At 52.9% G+C, this 21,253-nt stretch overlaps 2 protein-coding genes across 3 annotated transcripts in view; one reads left to right on the forward strand and one right to left on the reverse strand.

Moving 5' to 3' along the window:
* The window catches only part of LOC136617429 (zinc finger protein 300-like), a 1,148,901-nt gene that overhangs the window by 694,903 nt on the left and 432,745 nt on the right, over positions 1-21,253 (forward strand). The gene's annotated exons all lie outside the window — the stretch shown is intronic.
* LOC136617674 (zinc finger protein 300-like) overlaps positions 1-21,253 on the reverse strand; it is a 186,700-nt gene that overhangs the window by 102,671 nt on the left and 62,776 nt on the right. The window contains exons 1-2 of one of the 2 annotated variants that reach the window (XM_066594278.1): positions 13,423-13,482; positions 9,901-9,991 (exon numbers count right to left, since the gene is read on the reverse strand). In XM_066594278.1, the coding sequence (XP_066450375.1) occupies positions 9,901-9,952 (52 nt within the window). In that variant the 5' untranslated portion in view covers positions 9,953-9,991; positions 13,423-13,482. Of the gene's footprint in view, positions 1-9,900; positions 9,992-13,422; positions 13,483-21,253 lie in introns of those variants that run through there. The other variant, XM_066594277.1, reaches the window with a different exon arrangement.

A 21,253-nucleotide genomic window follows, 5' to 3' on the forward strand; every position in this document is an offset into this window, starting at 1 on the left:
TTGCACTCCCGGATGACCCGCGAAAGCGGACGAGTGGGACTCTTCAATAACCGTGAGGCGCAATGATTCTGGCACAAACCATCTGTCCTCTGGGAGGCCTGGGGGAGCGTCCTGCTGAGCCCTCTGAAGGCGGGGAATGAGACCAGAGTCCACCGCCGCAACCACAACCCCAGGTTCCAGGATATTTTCGGGAGGAAGCGACTCACAGTCTGGCAACCCAAAACTCCGCGAGAGAGTATCAGCCTTTACATTCTTAGCCCCCGGGAGATACGTCACTACGAGGTTAAATCTAGAGAAAAACAGTGCCCACCTGGCCTGACGTGCAGTGAGTCGCTTAGCGTTGGCGAGGTATACTGGGTTCTTATGATCGGTGTACACTGTGACGGGGTGCCGAGCGCCCTCAAGATGGTGGCGCCACTCCTCTAAGGACCACTTGATTGCCAATAACTCTCGATTGCCCACATCGTAATTACGCTCTGCCGAACTGAACTTGCGTGAGAAGAATGCACATGGACTGTAGCCCGCCCTTCTGCTGACCACCTGGGACAACACCGAGCCAGCCCCCACCTCAGATGCATCAACCTCCACGAAGAAGGGGAGTTGCGGGTCAGGTTGGACGAGCACCGGGGCGGCCGAGAACGCCCTTTTGAGAGGATCGAACGCCTCCAGGGCCTCAGGAGACCATCTTACCAAGTCAGCCCCCTTCTTGGTAAGATCGGTCAACGGTTGAGCGATAACCGAGTAGTTTCTAATGAATTTGCGATAGAAATTCGCAAAACCTAAGAACCGTTGGAGTGCTTTCAGATTACCTGGTCGGGCCCACTGGGAGATAGCTGCCACCTTATCCGACTCCATTTGCACGGACGTTGGAGAAATTACGTACCCCAGAAAGGACACTTGTTGAGTGCCAAACAGACATTTCTCCAATTTGACGAACAACTGGCACTCACGTAACCGGGTTAGTACCAACCTAAGGTGCTGCACATGAGAGTCCCAGTCAGGAGAATATACCAGGATGTCGTCGAGGTAGAGGACTAAAAACACCCCCAGGACGTCGTGAAAGACCGCATTCATAAACCCCTGGAAGACAGCAGGGGCATTACAGAGGCCAAATGGCATCACCAGACATTCAAAGTGTCCCAACGGGGTATTGAAGGCTATCTTCCACTCATCCCCCTCGCGGATACGGATCAAATTATAAGCCCCTCTTAAATCCAGTTTAGAAAACCAGTGGGCTCCCACCACCTGATTCAGGAGGTCGGGAATCAGAGGCAGAGAGCACTGGTTCTTAACTGTGATCTAGTTCAAGGCCCGATAATCTACACAAGGCCTCAATGTCCCATCCTTCTTCTCGACAAAGAAGAGCCCCGCCCCAGCAGGGGAACGGGATGGCCTAATATGACGTTTGGCCAGGGACTCCGTAATATAGCTCTTGAGACCCTCATGCTCCCGCCCGGATAAATTAAAATGGCTCCCTTAGGGATGGGCTTATTTGGAATAAGGTCTATCCCACAATCCCACTCTCTGTGGGGAGGCAGGGTCTCGAACAGTCTTTTAGAAAACACATCCCGGAAGTCAGACAGGTTTTCCGGAATGAGTGCGGTATCTACTGAGCAGAGAGGAAGGGGAGCAAGATGGCTATGGCAGGATGGTACCCAATGAGTCAGCTCCCGGGTGGTCCAATTAAATTGGGGGTTGTGCAACGCCAACCACGGCATCCCTAGTACCATGTCTACCGACATTTTCTCCATCACCAGGAATGATAGTTCTTCTGAGTGGAGAATCCCCACCATGAACTGTAACCCTGGGGTCCTCCATCGTACTAGGCCTGTAGAGAGAGGGGTAGCATCAATACTAGTAAAATGAAATGGGCGTCTTCAGCGCCACAAATTCAGCCATCAGGGGTCTAATGAAACACATGCTTATCAGGTTAGCGGCTGCTCCGGAGTCAATAAACGCCTTCCCAGGTCGGGAAAAATTCCGGAGTCTAACCTGACAAGGTACCAGAAGTCTGGGAAGTACCTGTAGTCCTAGGCGATCCTCCCTACAATCGCCTAGGACTCGGAGTTTTCCGCCGGTCCAGGCTGCGGGCGCTGAGGCCTCAGAGGGCAGGTTATCACCCGATGTCCAGCTTTCCCGCAGTAGAGGCAGAGATGATGCATCAATCGAATCCGGCGTCGCTCCTTGGGGTCCAGCGGATCCACCTCCATTGGCTCAGGGACAGAGACAGGTACGGAAGAAGAGGGAACAGGACAAACGACCTCCCTGACTCTACAGGCCTGTCTATCCTGCTTCCTAGACCTGAGCCTCCTATCTGCCTTCACCGCTAGCTCCATAGCCTCCCTTAAGGACCCGGGAACCGGATGAGAAATCAACAGGTCTTTTACCGCGTCCGAGAGGCCCTGCAGGAAAACGTTTTTCACAGCGCTATCGTTCCAGGCCGTATCACCCGCATAGCGTCTGAAGTTGGAGCAATAATCCTGCACACAACGCGACCCCTGCTGCAATGCCAACAGCCGGGAAACCGCCAACCCCGCTCAGTCCGGTTCGTCGAGTTCCTGGAAAAATGCGTCCACGGACTGCAGACAAGGGGAACCCTCGGGAATGGAAAAAGCCCCGCAGCAGGGACATTATCAGCCCGACCCTCTGAGCCTCCGACCCGGAAGAACGGGGGCGCATCCGAAAATACAGGCAACACGCCTGGTGGAAAACAAAAAACTTGTTCCTCTCCCCAGAGAACACCTCGGGAAGAGGGCACTTGGGTTCGGGACTGGTTGAGGCGTCCCGCCCCTGCGACAACCCCCGCTGCTCCTGGGCCGCCATGCGGGCGGATAAATCCTGGACCACCGGCACCAGGGCTTGCAGCTGGTTTGCGAGGGCGCTGATCGCCTCCATGGAAAAAAAACAGTTTTTAGGGCCAGTTATTATGTTACGGCACTCTGCCCTCCCGAGCGCCAGGTGGGGTGCCCTGAACTTCCCGCACCCCACTGTCCCTGCCTACTTGCCTCGGCCCTGGCTAACCCCAGGCGGACAACTGGGCGGCGGTCCCTACTCTGGCTAGGGACCTGGCGACTACCTAGATGGAACTAACTGACGGGGGACAGAGTGCCGACAGAAGAGGCAGGTGGAACAGACCAACAGAACAAAACTAAGCTACAGGCAGGCTGGAGGAAACTGGCAAACTAGGGCTAGCTGAGAGTAGCTGCAGACAGACTAGCTAGTAGCAGACAGAACCAATAACTGGCAGCGAGCTGAGGTCACTGCCAGCCTTATAATTGCAAGACTCCGCCCAGGGGCGGAGAGTGGGAGGAGCCAACTCCCCCACTCTCAGTACAAGAGAGAGGAAGGGCTGCGGGCGGCGCCCTATGGGCGGACCCGCCCACGCCGCCGCACACCGGCCACCCCACGTCGCCGAGAGAGCCCTGAGGTCACGGCTCCAGGACGCCGAAGCAGCGCGCGCCGGCCGCGGGACCCCGCGCCACGCTGCATGGTAACAGCTGTATTGTACTATTAGCGGCTGCGGCGCTGTCCCGCTCCGGCTGCATATTCTATAGTAGCTAATTAGTCAGTCATCTGTCAGGGTACATGGGGTATTAGAGTTTCCTTCGTATGAAACATAAATTGTATCTACATGGTAACAGAATGGGGATCAGGTCTGCCCTAACATACAAGGCCAGAGAGGAGGCATCCATTGCGCAGGGTCGCTCCACAGAGAGGGGAGCTTATGTCCGCCCTTACATACAAGGCCGGAGAGGAGGCATCCATTGCCCAGGGGCGCTCCACAGAGAGAGGGGAGCTCATGTCCGCCCTTACATCCAAGGCCGGAGAGGAGGCATTCATTGCCTGGGGGCGCTCCAGAAAGGGGAGGGGGGGGGGAGCTCATGTCCGCCCTTACATACAGGGCCAGAGAGGAGGCATCCATTGCCCAGGGGCGCTCCACAGAGAGAGGGGAGCTCATGTCCGCCCTTACATACAAGGCCGGAAAGGAGGCATCCATTGCCCAGGGGCGCTCCACAGAGAGAGGGGAGCTCATGTCCGCCCTTACATCCAAGGCCGGAGAGGAGGCATTCATTGCCTGGGGGCGCTCCAGAAAGGGGAGGGGGGGGGGAGCTCATGTCCGCCCTTACATACAGGGCCAGAGAGGAGGCATCCATTGCCTGGGGGTGCTCCACAGAGGGGAGGGGAGCTCATGTCCGCCCTTACATACAAGGCCGGAGAGGAGGCATTCATTGCCTGGGGGTGCTCCACAGAGGGGAGGGGAGCTCATGTCCGCCCTTACATACAAGGCCGGAGAGGAGGCATCCATTGCCCAGGGGCGCTCCAGAAAGGGGAGGGGGGGGGAGCTCATGTCCGCCCTTACATACAAGGCCAAAGAGGAGGCATCCATTGCCCAGGGGCGCTCCAGAAAGGCGGGGGGGGGGGGGGGGGGGGAACTCATGTCCGCCCTTACATACAAGGCCAGAGAGGAGGCATTCATTGCCTGGGGGTGCTCCACAGAGGGGAGGGGAGCTCATGTCCGCCCTTACATACAAGGCCAGAGAGGAGGCATTCATTGCCCAGGGGCGCTCCAGAAAGGGGAGGGGGGGGGGCTCATGTCCGCCCTTACATACAAGGCCGGAGAGGAGGCATCCATTGCCCAGGGGCGCTCCAGAAAGGGGAGGGGGGGGGAGCTCATGTCCGCCCTTACATACAAGGCCAAAGAGGAGGCATCCATTGCCCAGGGGCGCTCCAGAAAGGGGGGGAGGGGGGGGAACTCATGTCCGCCCTTACATACAGGGCCAGAGAGGAGGCATCCATTGCCCAGGGGCGCTCCAGAAAGAGGAGGGGGGGGGGGGGGGGAGGTCATGTCCGCCCTTACATACAAGGCCGGACAGGAGGCATTCATTGCCTGGGGGCGCTCCACAGAGGGGAGGGGAGCTCATGTCCGCCCTTACATACAAGGCCGGAGAGGAGGCATCCATTGCCCAGGGGCGCTCCACAGAGGGGATCGGCGAGGGAATTGGCTCTTTTCTATGAAACATCTGAGACAATGTGCCCCGGATGAAGGGGAACAACGTATTTCTGCAATGCCAACTTTCCTGGCCCAGTTGCGCCTCCCACGCCGTCCCCTTCCCACTGTGAACTTGTACCGTGTCCGGTGACGGTTGAGGAAATGAAGCGAGTTTTACCATCTCTCCCGAACGGACGTCCCCCGGCTCCGATGGCTTCACAATTAGCCATTATCCTTATGTTGGATGTTTTGGCCCAAAACATGTGAGGCCCTGGGCAGGGGGGGGCGGGCGGGGCGGTGTCTACATGTGAGGCCCTGGGCAGGGGGGGGGGGGGGGGGGGGGGGGGGCGGGGCGGTGTCTACATGTGAGGCCCTGGGCAGGGGGGGGGGGGGGGAGGCGGGGGCGGTGTCTACATGTGAGGCCCTGGGCTGGAGGGGGCGCGGGCGGGGTGGTGTCTACATGTGAGGCTCTGGGCGGGGGGATCCCTTTGTTTCGATCAAAGCATCCTTCACACCGGTTCCCCTTGGAGTGGCAGGAATGCTCCCTAACTTACTTAGGCCGCCTGCAGACGAGCGGGTCGGATCCGGCGGCGAGAATTCTCGCCGCGGGATCCGACCCAAGAGCCTGCAGTGACGAGTGCGTACTCACCCGCGCCTGGCGGCCCCCGGCTCTTTCATGTGCCGGCTGCCGCGCAGCCGGCGCATGCGCAGACCGTAGCCGGCGGCCGGGTGAGTGCCCGCACAAAAATAGGACATGCTGCAGTTTGTTTGCCGCGCGAGATTTCGCGCGGCCAAACCGCGGCCGTCTGCATAGGAGTGCGTATTGTAATGCACTCCCATGCAGGCTTTCAGCGGCGGAAATCCCACGGGAAATACCGCCGCGGGATTTCCGCCCGTGTGCAGGCGGCCTTAAGGGTACCTGCACACGAACGGAATTTCTAGCGCGTTATTTTAGGCACATTATCTGCCCCAGACCGCAGCCAATATACTCCTATGAGGATCCGCAGTTGTCCCCAGACGGCCGGATTTGTAACGCGTTTTTTCACGCGCTTGAAAAGATCTGCGACCTGTTCTAATTTGGGTCGGATTCTACGCGTGAAGCCTCCAATACAAGTGAATGGGTGCGTTTTTCACGCAGTACATCCGCAGTGCAGCTGCGGATGGAGTCACTGGTTGCTATGACTACAGGAAGTAGGCATGGTAGGAGGCGTCCCAACACACAGCACAGAGCTTCACAGGCAAATTTCAGCAGCAGCACTGTCCTTCCAGTCACCTCATCCACCAGCCATCAGCCACCAGCCTGCAGCCACCAGCCACCAGGCGTAACGAATAATCGACATGGGCAAACTTGTCGCAATGATGCAGGACTTCCCTAGCATATGGGACAGTAACTGCCCAGAGTACTTAAACAAGAATCGAAAGGAACAATCCTGGCTTCAACTCTCCGCTCAGGTTTATGGGGATGCCTGGACGAACGCAATAGAAGCGTCCGCACCTATCCGCAAGCACATTTAGGTACCATACGCGCGTGAAAATCCGCTAGCGGAATCCGGAACGCTCGTGTGCAGGCGGCCTAACACATCTCTGAATCTGATGCAGAAGGCCGCCTGCACACGAGCGTTCCGGATTCCGCTAGCGGATTTTCACGCGCGTATGGTACCTAAATGTGCTTGCGGATAGGTGCGGATGCGTGAAAAATCACGCGCGGATATACGCGGATGTGTTGTGGAAAAAAACGCGCAGAAAAACCAGCAGACGCCCCTTATTGTAAACCCAACCCCTAGAGAACTGCCCATTCCTTGGAAAACAGCTTAAAAACCAACACCCAGACTCCGTTTTGTCCCTCTTGCTTGTGCGAGCACCGTTAAATTATTCTGGCAACATGCTTTCCCCCGGTGAGCAGATGTCTTTGTGGGTATGGTTGATCCATGTAACTTTTTTCAGGCGCTTCTCCAGCGTGACTTTATTTCAGTCACTGCAAAAAAATTCACAAGAGGAATTCATTACTACAGATTTTGCATTCTTACATCCTGCATTGGCAAGAAATACTACCTATCTCCCTCTACAAATGTGCCTGTGAAGCTCTGCTGTGTGTTGGGACGCCTCCTACCATGCCTACTTCCTGTAGTCATAGCAACCAGTGACTCCATCTGCAGCTGCACTGCGGATGTACTGCGTGAAAAAACGCACCCATTCACTTGTATCGGAGGCTTCACGCGCAGAATCCAACCCAAATTAGAACAGGTCGCAGATTTTAAAAACGCGATACAAATCCGTCCGTCTGGGGACAACTGCGGATCCTCATAGGAGTATATTGGCTGCGGTCTGGGGCAGATAGGCCGCCTGCACACGGGCGGAAATCCCGCCGCGGGATTTCCTGCGGGATTTCTGCCACTGAAAGTTTGCATAGGAGTGCAGCGACATGTCCTATTTTTGTGCGGGGCACGCACTCACCCGGCCGCCGGCTCCGGTCTGCGCATGCGCCGGCTGCGCCGCAGCCGGCACATGAAAGAGCTGGGGCCGCCAGGCGCGGGAGAGTACGCGCTCGTCCCTGCAGGCTCTCGGGTCGGGTCCCGCGGCGAGAATTCTCGCTGCCGGATCCGACCCGCTCGTCTGCAGGCGGCCGTAATGTGCCTAAAATAACGCGCTGGAAATTCCGTTCGTGTGCAGGCACCCGAACTGTCTTTCTTCCACCAGCTTGATACACGAGTCCAGCACCCAGCTCACACATCTAGGCATCCCACTGATCTCTTGGTTCAGACGCAAGAACCATCCTCAGACATAATGCCCAGACTACTTTACATCCTACCGTCTCTACCCATCCAACTCCCCAACCTTTTCTTTACTCCTGTCCGTCACCTCGAACAGACCGAGGCTATCTTACAATATTCTCAAACAAGAGGCAGACCTATATACAAAGGTATATAGGTCTGCCTGACCTATATACCTACTATAAAGCTACGCACCCACGTCAGCATGGAGACCCCTAGCTCCCACAACAGACATACAACCCGTGCCGGCGGCAAGCTTGTTTAGACTAGGGAGCCTTCCTATGGGGCCAACCAATAAACTGCCTCTCCCAGTCCATCTTACTTGTACCCTAGGTGGCTGAGGGTTCATGTTAAAACTCCTTTAGGAAACGTGATCCCCCGCAACTCCAGCCCAACCCCGACTAATCATGACTTTAGGACCCCTTCAATCTGTCATGGAGACTCAATCCAACTCAAATCGAACATTCTCCCTCATGGAGTTCTACCAACCCAACGAGAAGTAGCAGATACGACATGGACATCCCTACAGCGATGATCTGCTCACATCTCCATCGTCATTGCCAACAATGGCTGCAGGTTCCTTTGGTAGACGGGCAGACCTCTTGGTATAAAACACCGATGTCCTCCTCCACTAAGCCGAAGCACCTAATGCCTATGTTATACAATAAACTAATAGTCGCCCTGCAGATACCAGGCCAAACCTTGTGGGGGAATGGGAAAGGAACTTCTGTATTAGATTCTCCCCAGAAGACGAAGGCAGATTCTGGGACCATCCCAAGGTACCTCTCCATGCATCGCCATACGACAAGATGAGATGGCCTCTAGATGGCGCCGTCCTCCCTGCATCCTTTGGAGATCCGGTTTACATGCGGGGAGCTTCCTCCATGTTTGCTGGGAACGCCCTTATTGGAGGGCGGTTGAGAAGATAATAAATGAGGTATGTGACTCGGATGTTGAGCTCACGCCCCAACTGGCTTTCTGCAGTCATTCCCTCCCTGGACACACGCTGGTGGCAGCGGAATGTATTAAACCTCTATCCTGGCTTAATCGAAGATTGGAAGAATGGAAGAGGGACTCTTGGTCACATGACACGTTCATTAAGACCCCATGAGATAAGTGGTAGGCTTTATATAGAGCCAGCGCCGACTCCAATGGGACTGCTGGGGATGCGGGGCTCCTCTCGTGTAGTGACGCACGTGGCTTCGGACTGATCTCGGCCGCACACGAATCTCTCCACTACTTCTTGTCATCCATTACTGTATCCTATGTACTTGCTGCACCTCCGGTCCCGATGCTCTTTATCCATTCATCTACCGGTAGATTACATTATAAACTATCCATCTCATATATTGGCCCGCAGTACGGCCGCCTCTCTACAAGTCCAGCGATGACCATCCTGCATGGGGAACACGGTGACATAACGGAATGTCGGAACGGTGACGCCAACGCCACCAAGGAAGTGATCAGAGAGAGGTGGTGCTAATGTAAGCAGTAGGTGAGCCCACAGCCAATCAGCAGGCAGACAACCTCACGGGTCTCGGCGGACGCAGTAAAACAAAAGATCTCTAAGTTTGGACGGTGCTGACAGAATACAGTCCATGTGTCATTCATACTGACGGAACCCACACAACAATGGCGCAACTGCATTATTTTCATTCCACCCCCGCTTTAAACTATTCAGCGGTCCCAATAAACCTGCACCTCATCCCATGACAGACACTCCGTCACACCGCGAGGTTGGGGGGGAAATAAGGAGGGGTCAAAGACTAAACTACTGAAAAGGCCCTGGGGCTGAAGGGGTTAACAGCGGTAGCAGTAAAACTAATGGGAACTATACAGAAACAGAGGATAGCGGACACCCTGAGCAGCACGGCCATCCGGAGGGCCGTCATGTGACCCAACTCTGTAGCAGGTCACCGCCATGGCAAGGCTGGAGGGGGAGACGCCTTCACCAGCTGGACCCTTCATCCGCCCGGCCGCAGCGACCAGTAATACTTCAGGGGGCGGCAGAGACAACAGGGATACAGTCCTCACAGCCAATAATTATAGTCATGGGGGCGGAGCCATCAGAGACAGCAACAACCAAAGTACACCACAACGGGGCGCTAAGGAGCAACCCCCCAGCTCATCATCACCTACCTGCAGGAACGTCCTCCTCCACCTCACTCTTCCACGGGTGATCGCCCCTCATCCTCTCTTCTTCTACCTCCACTTTAATATCATCTTCACCCTGATGTGTCATATGGAAGAATTCAGTACAATATGGCAGAGCGGCGGGAAATCTAACCAACCGCCAAAATGTATGTATGCAGGAGGAGAGAGCTCCACCCCCTATATAGGGCAGGATCAGAGACCTCCACCACCTATACAGAACAGGATCAAAGCTCCACCCCCTTTATAGAGAAGGACCATAACTCCACCCCCTACATAGAGCAGGTCCAGATAGCTCCACCCCCTACATAGAGCAGGACCACACAGCTCCACCCCCTAAATAGAGCAGGGCCACATAGCTCCACCCCCTACATAGAGCAGGACCACACAGCTCCACCCCCTATATAGAGCAGGACCAGAGAGCTCCACCCCCTATATAGAGCAGGACCAGAGCTCCAACCTCTATATACAGCAGGTGGAAAGAGCTCTACCCCTATATAAACGAATGAGCTCCACCCCCTATAAAGAGCAGGAGCAGAGAGCTCCACCACTATGTAGAGCAGAACCAGAGCTCCACCCTTTATATAGAGCAGGACCAGAGAGCTCCACCCCCTACATAGAGCAGCACCAGAGCTCCATCCCCTATATAGAGTAGGAGCACAGAGTCCGCCCTCTACATAGAGAAAGACCAGAGATTTCCCCCCTATAGAAAGCAAGAGGAAAGATCTCCAACCTCTATATAGAGCAGAACCAAAGCTCCACCCTCTATATAGAGCAGGACCAGAGAACTCCCCCCGACTATATAGAGCAGGACTAGAGAGCTCAACCCCCTATATAGAGCTGGACCAGAGAGCTCCACCCCTATATAGAGCAGGACCAGAGAGTCCCACCCCCTATATAGAACAGAACCAGAGCTCCACCCTTTATATAGAGCAGGACCAGAGCTCCACCCACTATATAGAGTAGGAGCACAGAGTCCGCCCTCTATATAGAGAAAGACCAGAGAGCTCCACCCCTATAGAAAGCAAAAGGAAAGAGCTCCAACCCCTATATAGAGCAGAAACAAAGCTCCACCCTCTATATAGAGCAGGACCAGAGAACTCCCCCCCCCCTATATAGAGCAGGACCAGAGAGCTCCACCCCCTATATAGAGCAGGACCAGGGAGCTTCACACCCTATATAGAACAGAACCAGAGCTCTACCCTTTATACAGACCAGGACCAGAGAACTCCTCCCCCTACATAGAGCAGGACCAGAGCTCCACCCCCTATATAGAGTAGGAGCACAGAGTCCGCCCTCTATATAAAGAAGAACCAGAAAGCTCCACTGCTTATAGAGAGCAGGAGGAAAGAGCTCCACCCCCTACACAGAGCAGGGGCAGAGAGCTCCTACCCCTATATAGAGCAGAATCAGACCGACACCCTCTATATAGAGCAGAACCAGAGAACTCCTCCTCCTATATAGAGCAGGACCAGAGAGCTCCTCCTCCTATATAGAGCAGGACCAGAGAGCTCCACCCCCTATATAGAGCAGAACCAGAGAGCTCCACCCCCTATATAGAGCAGGACCAGAGAGCTCCACCCACTATATAGAGCAGGACCAGAGAGCTCCACCCCCTATATAGAGCAGGACCAGAGAGTTTCACCCCCTATACAGAGCAGGACCAGAGAGCTCCTCCTCCTATACAGAGCAGGACCAGAAAGCTCAACATCCGATATAAAATCAGGACCAGAGAGCTCCACCCCCTATATAAAGTGGGAACACAGAGCTTGACCCCGTTGTGGGGGGTTAATTCAGGTTTATGCCTTTAAATAGAGAATGATAAGTATATTTCACAGAATACTTATGTGTTTATAATTTGCGTTTTCTTCTGCTAAAGGTTCAAGCTTATAGGTGTAAGGGCCGACGCTTTAATAATAGACTACAGAGACTCCATTTTGTAGCTCTTCACAAACTGCTATAATACACATATATATATATATCTGTGTGGTTTTCAACTTTCACCTAGAAAGATGTTCGATCCCAATTATAACGACCCACCTGGAATATTAATTGGATAACACTGGGTTACGTCCTGTTCTGGACACTCACTAACAAGCCCACAGGAATGTACCTCCCTACACAGAGGGGGACATACTGATAAGAGGACGAGATGTTGTAAATCAATGTATGTGCTTGTTAATTTTAATTGTATCTGGCATAAAGCCACTTGCTTCGGAAGAACTGTATAAAGATTGAGTACATTGAACATTAAACAGGCATTTCTTGGGTTGACACATACGGTGTGGAGTCCATAGAATCCTCAAGAGTATACTCTTATGATTTAAGATTAATTCGGAAGCAGACAGCATCAGCTGGAAGGTCTGTTTGACCCCTAACACCGTATATACAGCAGGTGGGAAAAAAACTCCACCCCCTATATAGAGCAGGACCAGAGAGCTCCAACCTCTGTATACAGCAGGTGGAAAGAGGTCTACCCCTATATAGACGAATGAGCTCCACCCCCTATATAGAGCAGAACCAGAGCTCCACGCTTTATATAGAACAGGACCAGAGAGCTCCACCCACTATTAAGAGCATGACCAGAGTTCCAAGCCCTACATAGAGCAGTACCAGAGCTCCACCCCCTATATAGAGTAGGAGCACAGAGTCCGCCCTCTATAAAGAGAAAGACCAGAGAGCTTCACCCCCTATAGAGAGCAGGATTAAAGAGCTCCAACCCCTATTTAGAGCAGAGCCAAAGCTCCACCCTCTATATAGAGCGGGACCAGAGAACTCCACCCCCTATATATAGAGCAGGACCAGAGAGTTCCGCCCCCTATATAGAGTCAGACCAGAGAGTTCCACCCCCTATATAGAGCAGAACCAGAGCTCCACCCCATATATAGAGCAGAACCAGAGCTCCACCCCATATATAGAGCAGAACCAGAGCTCCACCCACTACATAGAGCAGTACCAGAGCTCCACCCCCTATATAGAGTAGAAGCACAGAGTCCGCCCTCTATACAGAGTAGGACCAGAGAGCTCCATCCCCTATAGAGGGCAGGAAGCAAGAGCTCCACCCCCTACATGGAACAGGAGCAGAGACCTCCACCCCCTAAATAGAGCAGAACCAGAGTTCCACCCCCTTTATAGAGCAGGACCACAGAGCTCGCCCCCCCTATATAGAGCAGGACTACAAAGCTCCACCTCCACATATAGAACAGGACCAGAGCTCCACCCCTTATATAGAGCAGGACCAGAGAGCTCCACCCTCTATAAAGATCGGGGCAAGAAAGCTCCACCCCCTTTATAGAGCAGGACAATAGAGCTTCATCCCCTATATAGAGCAGGGACAGTGAGCTCCACCCCCTTTATAGAGCTGTACAATAGCTCCACCCCCTATATAGAGCAGGTGCAGAGAGCTCCACCTCCTATATAGAGCAGGACCATAGTTCCACCCACTAGATACAGTAGGACCACATAGCTCCACCCCTATATAGATGTACTACAGGGCTCAGCAGCATCTACCTTCAGGTTCTCAGGGACATCTTCCTCTGGATGGTCTTGGGAAAATGGAGGACGGGGACATCTCTCTGGTGGGTTTGTCCTCCCGACTCCATCTGTGGAGACACACAGTGATGGGAGAACGTAGGTGACCTCATACCTCCGTCTCCTACCTGGTCACCCCGCCTCCAGCATGGCGGCCGCGTACACATCCCGCCGGCCCTCTACATACTCCCACTCCTCTTACCTGGTGACCCCGCCTCCAGCATGGCGGCCGCGTACACATCCCTCTACATACTCCCCCTCCTTACCTGGTGACCCCGCCTCTGGTATGGCGGCCGCGTACACATCCCTCTACATACTCCCCCTCCTCTTACCTGGTGACCCCGCCTCCAGCATGGCGGCCCCGTACACATCCCTCTACATCCTCCCACTCCTCTTACCTGGTGACCCCGCCTCCAGCATGGCGGCCGTGTACACATCCATCTACATACTCCCACTCCTCTTACCTGGTGACCCCGCCTCCAGCATGGCGGCTGCGTACACATCCCTCTACATCCTCCCACTCCTCTTACCTGGTGACCCCGCCTCGAGCATGGCGGCCGTGTACACATCCCTCTAAATACTCCCACTCCTCTTACCTGGTGACCCCGCCTCCAGCATGGCGGCCCCGTACACATCCATCTACATCCTCCCACTCCTCTTACCTGGTGACCCCGCCTCCAGCATGGCGGCCCCGTACACATCCCTCTACATCCTCCCACTCCTCTTACCTGGTGACCCCGCCTCCATCATGACGGCCACGTACACATCCCTCTACATCCTCCCACTCCTCTTACCTGGTGACCCCGCCTCCAGCATGGCGGCCGCGTACACATCCCGCCGGCCCTCTACATACTCCCACCCCTCTTACCTGGTGACCCCGCCTCCAGCATGGCGGCCGCGTACACATCCCTCTACATACTCCCACTCCTCTTACCTGGTGACCCCGCCTCCAGCATGGCAGCCGCGTACACATCCCGCCGGCCCTCTACATACTCCCACTCCTCTTACCTCGTGACCCCGCCTCCAGCATGGCGGCCGCGTACACATCCCGCCGGCCCTCTACATCCCCCCACTCCTCTTACCTGGTGACCCCGCCTCCAGCATGGCGGCCACGTACACATCCCGCCGGCCCTCTACATACTCCCACTCCTCTTACCTGGTGACCCCGCCTCCAGCATGGCGGCCGCGTACACATCCCTCTACATACTCCCACCCCCCTTACCTGGTGACCCCGCCTCCAGCATGGCGGCCGCGTACACATCCCGCCGGCCCTCTACATACTCCCACTCCTCTTACCTGGTGACCCCGCCTCCAGCATGGCGGCCGCGTACACATCCCGCCGGCCCTCTACATACTCCCACTCCTCTTACCTGGTGACCCCGCCTCCAGCATGGCGGCCGCGTACACATCCCTCTACATACTCCCACCCCCCTTACCTGGTGACCCCGCCTCCAGCATGGCGGCCGCGTACACATCCCGCCGGCCCTCTACATACTCCCACTCCTCTTACCTGGTGACCCCGCCTCCAGCATGACGGCACCGTACACATCCCTCTACATACTCCCACTCCTCTTACCTGCTGGCCCCGCCTCCAGCATGGCGGCCGCGTACACATCCCGCCGGCCCTCTACATACTCCCACTCCTCTTACCTGGTGACCCCGCCTCCAGCATGGCGGCCGCGTACACATCCCGCCGGCCCTCTACATCCCCCCACCCCTCTTACCTGGTGGCCCCGCCTCCAGCATGGCGGCCGCGTACACATCCCTCTACATACTCCCACCCCCCTTACCTGGTGACCCCGCCTCCAGCATGGCGGCCGCGTACACATCCCGCCGGCCCTCTACATACTCCCACTCCTCTTACCTGGTGACCCCGCCTCCAGCATGACGGCACCGTACACATCCCTCTACATACTCCCACTCCTCTTACCTGCTGGCCCCGCCTCCAGCATGGCGGCCGCGTACACATCCCGCCGGCCCTCTACATACTCCCACTCCTCTTACCTGGTGACCCCGCCTCCAGCATGGCGGCCGCGTACACATCCCGCCGGCCCTCTACATCCCCCCACCCCTCTTACCTGGTGGCCCCGCCTCCAGCATGGCGGCCGCGTACACATCCCGCCGGCCCTCTACATACTCCCACCCCTCTTACCTGGTGACCCCGCCTCCAGCATGGCGGCCGCGTACACATCCCGCCGGCCCTCTACATACTCCCACTCCTCCATGGAGAAATAGACGGCCACATCCTGACACCTTATAGGAACCTGACAACACAATATCCAGTCATCAGCCAGAGCCCCCCGCTAGAATGTCCCCCCACATTCCCCGCAGTCACCTCTCCTGTCAGCAGCTCCGTCATCTTGTTGGTGAGTTCTAGAAGCTTCTGGATCAGGGAGTGAGGATGGATGATGGGAGTCGCTGTCTTCTTCACTGCTGTGTACTCCTGTGGATGGAGGGAGACGCTCAGGGATGGCACAAATACAAGACAGATGGGAGGAATGGAGGGAAGTTCACCTCTCCGGTCAGCAGGTAGATGATCTCCCAGGTGACGGCTAATATCCTTCCGCTCATCTCCGTGCCGTCCATCGGGGCCTGAGGGGAGAGAGGTCACATGGTACCGGCTGATAACAGAGAGCGCAACCCCTGTACTGCTGTATATATATCCTCTGATACCGGCTGATAACAGAGAGCGCAACCCCTGTACTGCTGTATATATATATATATCCTCGGATACTGGCTGATAACAGAGAGTACAACCCCTGTACTGCTGTATATATATACACTACCGTTCAAACGTTTGGGATCACATTGAAATGTCCTTATTTTTGAAGGAAAAGCACTGTACTTTTCAATGAAGATAACTGTAAACTAGTCCTAACTGTAAACAAATGCACTCTATACATTGCTAATGAGGTAAATGACTATTCTAGCTGCAAATGCCTGGTTTTTTGTGCAAAATCTACAAAGGTGAATAGAGGCCCATTTCCAGCAACTATCACTCCAGTGTTCTAATGGTACAATGTGTTTGCTCATTGGCTCAGAAGGCTAATTGATGATTAGAAAACCCTTGTGCAATCATGTTCACACATCTGAAAACAGTCTAGCTCGTTACAGAAGCTACAAAACTGACCTTCCTGTGAGCAGATTGAGTTTCTGGAGCATCACATTTGTGGGGTCAATTAAACGCTCAAAATGGCCAGAAAAAGAGAACTTTCATCTGAAACTCGACAGTCTATTCTTGTTCTTAGAAATGAAGGCTATTCCATGCGAGAAATTGCTAAGAAATTGAAGATTTCCTCCAACGGTGTGTACTACTCCCTTCAGAGGACAGCACAAACAGGCTCTAACCAGAGTAGAAAAAGAAGTGGGAGGCCGCGCTGCACAACTAAGCAAGAAGATAAGCACATTAGAGTCTCTAGTTTGAGAAACAGACGCCTCACAGGTACCCAACTGGCATCTTCATTAAATAGTACCCGCAAAACACCAGTGTCAACATCTACAGTGAAGAGGCGGCTGCGGGATTTTGGGCTTCAGGGCAGAGTGGCAAAGAAAAAGCCATATCTGAGACTGGCCAATAAAAGAAAAAGATTAAGATGGGCAAAAGAACACAGACATTGGACAGAGGAAGACTGGAAAAAAGTGTTGTGGACGGATGAATCCAAGTTTGAGGTGTTTGGATCACAAAGAAGAACGTTTGTGAGACGCAGAACAAATGAAAAGATGCTGGAAGAATGCCTGACGCCATCTGTTAAGCATGGTGGAGGTAATGTGATGCTCTGGGGTTGCTTTGGTGCTGGTAAGGTGGGTAAAAGGGATTCTGAAGAAGGAAGGCTATCACTCCATTTTGCAACGCCATGCCATACCCAGTGGACAGCGCTTGATTGGAACCAATTTCATCCTACAACAGGACAATGACCCTAAACACACCTCCAAATTGTGCAAGAACTATTTACAGCAGAAGCAGGCAGCTGGTATTCTATCGGTAATGGAGTGGCCAGCGCAGTCACCAGATCTGAACCCCATTGAGCTGTTGTGGGAGCAGCTTGACCGTATGGTACGCCAGAAGTGCCCATCCAACCAATCCAACTTGTGGGAGATGCTTCTAGAAGCGTGGGGTGCAATTTCACAATCTTACCTCAACACATTAACAGCTAGAATGCCAAAGGTGTGCAATGCTGGAATTGCTGCAAAAGGAGGATTCTTTGACGAAAGCAAAGTTTGATGTAAAAACAATGTTATTTCACATACAAATCATTATTTCTAACCTTGTCAATGTCTTGGCTCTATTGTCTATTCATTTCACAACGCATGGTGGTGAATAAGTGTGACTTTTCATGGAAAACACAAAATTGTTTGGGTGACCCCAAACTTTTGAACGGTAGTGTATATCCTCTGATACTGGATGATAACAGAGAGTACAATCCCTGTACTGCTGTATATGTATCCTCTGATACCGGCTGATAACAGAGAGTACAACCCCTGTACTGCTGTATATATATATATATCCTCTGATACCAGATGATAACAGAGAGTACAACCCCTGTACTGCTGTATATATATATCCTCTGATACCGGCTGATAACAGAGAGTGCAACCCAGATGTGTGTGTATATATATATATCATCTGATACCGGCTGATAACAGAGAGCGCAACCCCTGTACTGCTGTATATACCCTGTTTCCCCCCAAATAAGACGCGTCTTATATTAATTTTTGCTCCCAAATATGCGCTACGTCTTATTTTGCCGCTGCCACAGAAACGGAATAGCGTGCGACCAGGTCGCTTCAAAACAAGCAGCTGAGTGCCGTGGGTTCTGAAGCAGCGCTTTCCCGGCGGAAATCTTGCTGTTTATCGCTGTGGCCAAACTGTGGAAATACGCTCTGTGAGAACCAGCCTGAAGAATCCCACAGGGCGCCTGACTCACACAGAGCTGTAAAGTAACGCACCTGGCTGCAGACAGAAGGTCCTGGACCACTTGTAAGCAGGGATGGTATTGCAGCTACCGGCCACCAGGGGGAGCTCATCACAGCAGACATGTACAGCAGGAACAGAACATACAGTGTGGACTTCTCCAGCCAGCAGGGGGAGCTCACAGCAGCACACTCGTACAGCACAGCAGGGACAGGATAACAGCAGACTGTCTGCAGATCTACCTGTACATCTGGAGGTAGGAGACAACGGCGATGGCAGCAGGGGACGGGCCTCTTGACTGGCCTGCACACTTTACTATGCCTTTCTATCAGGGGGTGCCTTATTTTCAGGGAAACACGGTATAATATATATATATATATATATATATATATATATCCTCTGATACCGGCTGATAACAGAGAGCGCAACCCCCATGTCAGCTTACTGTACTGCTGTATATATATATCCTCTGATACCAGCTGATAACAGAGAGCACAACCCTGATGTCAGCTTACTGTACTGCTGTATATATATATATATATATCCTCGGATACCGGCTGATAACAGAGAGCGCAACCCCCATGTCAGCTTACTGTACTGCTGTATATATATATCCTCTGATACCGGCTGATAACAGAGAGCGCAACCCCCATGTCAGCTTACTGTACTGCTGTATATATATATCCTCTGATACCAGCTGATAACAGAGAGCACAACCCTGATGTCAGCTTACTGTACTGCTGTATATATATATATATCCTCTGATACCGGCTGATAACAGAGAGCGCAACCCCCATGTCAGCTTACTGTACTGCTGTATATATATATATATATCCTCTGATACCGGCTGATAACAGAGAGCGCAACCCCCATGTCAGCTTACTGTACTGCTGTATATATATATATATCCTCTGATACCGGCTGATAACAGAGAGCGCAACCCCCATGTCAGCTTACTGTACTGCTGTATATATATATATATCCTCTGATACCGGCTGATAACAGAGAGCGCAACCCCCATGTCAGCTTACTGTACTGCTGTATATATATATATATATATCCTCTGATACCGGCTGATAACAGAGAGCGCAACCCCCATGTCAGCTTACTGTACTGCTGTATATATATATATATCCTCTGATACCGGCTGATAACAGAGAGCGCAACCCCCATGTCAGCTTACTGTACTGCTGTATATATATATCCTCTGATACCAGCTGATAACAGAGAGCGCAACCCTGATGTCACCTTACTGTACTGCTGTATATATATATATATCCTCTGATACCGCCTGATAACAGAGAGCGCAACCCCCATGTCAGCTTACTGTACTGCTGTGTATATATATATCCTCTGATACCGGCTGATAACAGAGAGCACAACCCTGATGTCAGCTTACTGTACTGCTGTATATATATATCCTCTGATACCAGCTGATAACAGAGAGCGCAACCCTGATGTCACCTTACTGTACTGCTGTATATATATATATATCCTCTGATACCGGCTGATAACAGAGAGCGCAACCCAGATGTCAGCTTACTGTACTGCTGTGTATATATATATCCTCTGATACCGGCTGATAACAGAGAGCACAACCCTGATGTCAGCTTACTGTACTGCTGTATATATATATCCTCTGATACCGGCTGATAACAGAGAGTGCAACCCTCGTGTCAGCTTACTGTACTGCTGTGTATATATAAATCCTCTGCTACCGGCTGATAACAGAGAGCGCAACCCTCGTGTCAGCTTACCGTACTGCTGTATATATATATATCCTCTGATACCGGCTGATAACAGAGAGCAACCCCCATGTCAGCTTACTGTGCTACTGTGTATATATCCTATGATACCGGCTGATAACAGAGAGCGCAAACCCCATGTCAGCTTACCGTACTGCTGTATATATATATTTCCTTTCATGCCGGCTGATAACAGAGAGAATAACCTGATGTCAGCTTACTATACTGCTGTGGATATATATATCCTCTGCTAATATCCTAATACTGAGGATATATATATCCTCTGCTACCGGCTGATAAAAGAGAGAACAACCACCAATTTTAGCTTACCCTACAGCTGTATACATATACCGGCTGATAACAGAGAGAACAACCCCGATGTCAGCCTACTGTAATGCTGTATATACACATCGGCTGATAACAGGGAGAACAACCCCCAAGTCAGCTTACCATACTGCTGTATATATATCCTCGGATACCGGCTGATAACAGAGGGAACAGCACACAAACTTCTGCTCCGTAAACGTTGTAAGAGCTGAAGGACCTGTGATGATGTCACTATCATGTGACCAGCGGGCGGCGCTCGAAAGTAAAGAGAAGTGATGAAGGACCTGTGATGACATCACAGCACGTGCTGATGGGCGGGGCTTAGCAGGGGGGAGGAGATCCATGAGTGAAGATGTCACTAATTAATATCAGCTGAATGCTGGGAGTTGTAGTCCCCTCTCACACCTCCTCCTGTCTGGATGCTGAGGTCGCTCTCCTGTCATAGTGGGGGGCTTCTCCCCCTGTGTGTATATACTGAGGAGAATCTACCTCACCTCTATGTGTATATACTGAGGAGAATCTACCTCCCCTCTGTGTATATACTGAGGAGAATCTACCTCCCCTCTGTGTGTATATACTGAGGAGAATCTACCTCACCTCTGTGTGTATATACTGAGGAGAATCTACCTCCCCTCTATGTGTATATACTGAGGAGAATCTACCTCACCTCTGTGTGTATATACTGAGGAGAATCTACCTCACCTCTATGTGTATATACTGAGGAGAATCTACCTCACCTCTGTGTGTATATACTGAGGAGAATCTACCTCACCTCTGTGTGTATATACTGAGGAGAATCTACCTCCCCTCTATGTGTATATACTGA

The sequence above is a fragment of the Eleutherodactylus coqui genome, chromosome 1 (assembly GCF_035609145.1).
Source record: "Eleutherodactylus coqui strain aEleCoq1 chromosome 1, aEleCoq1.hap1, whole genome shotgun sequence".
In the NCBI taxonomy this organism is placed as follows: domain Eukaryota; kingdom Metazoa; phylum Chordata; class Amphibia; order Anura; family Eleutherodactylidae; genus Eleutherodactylus; species Eleutherodactylus coqui.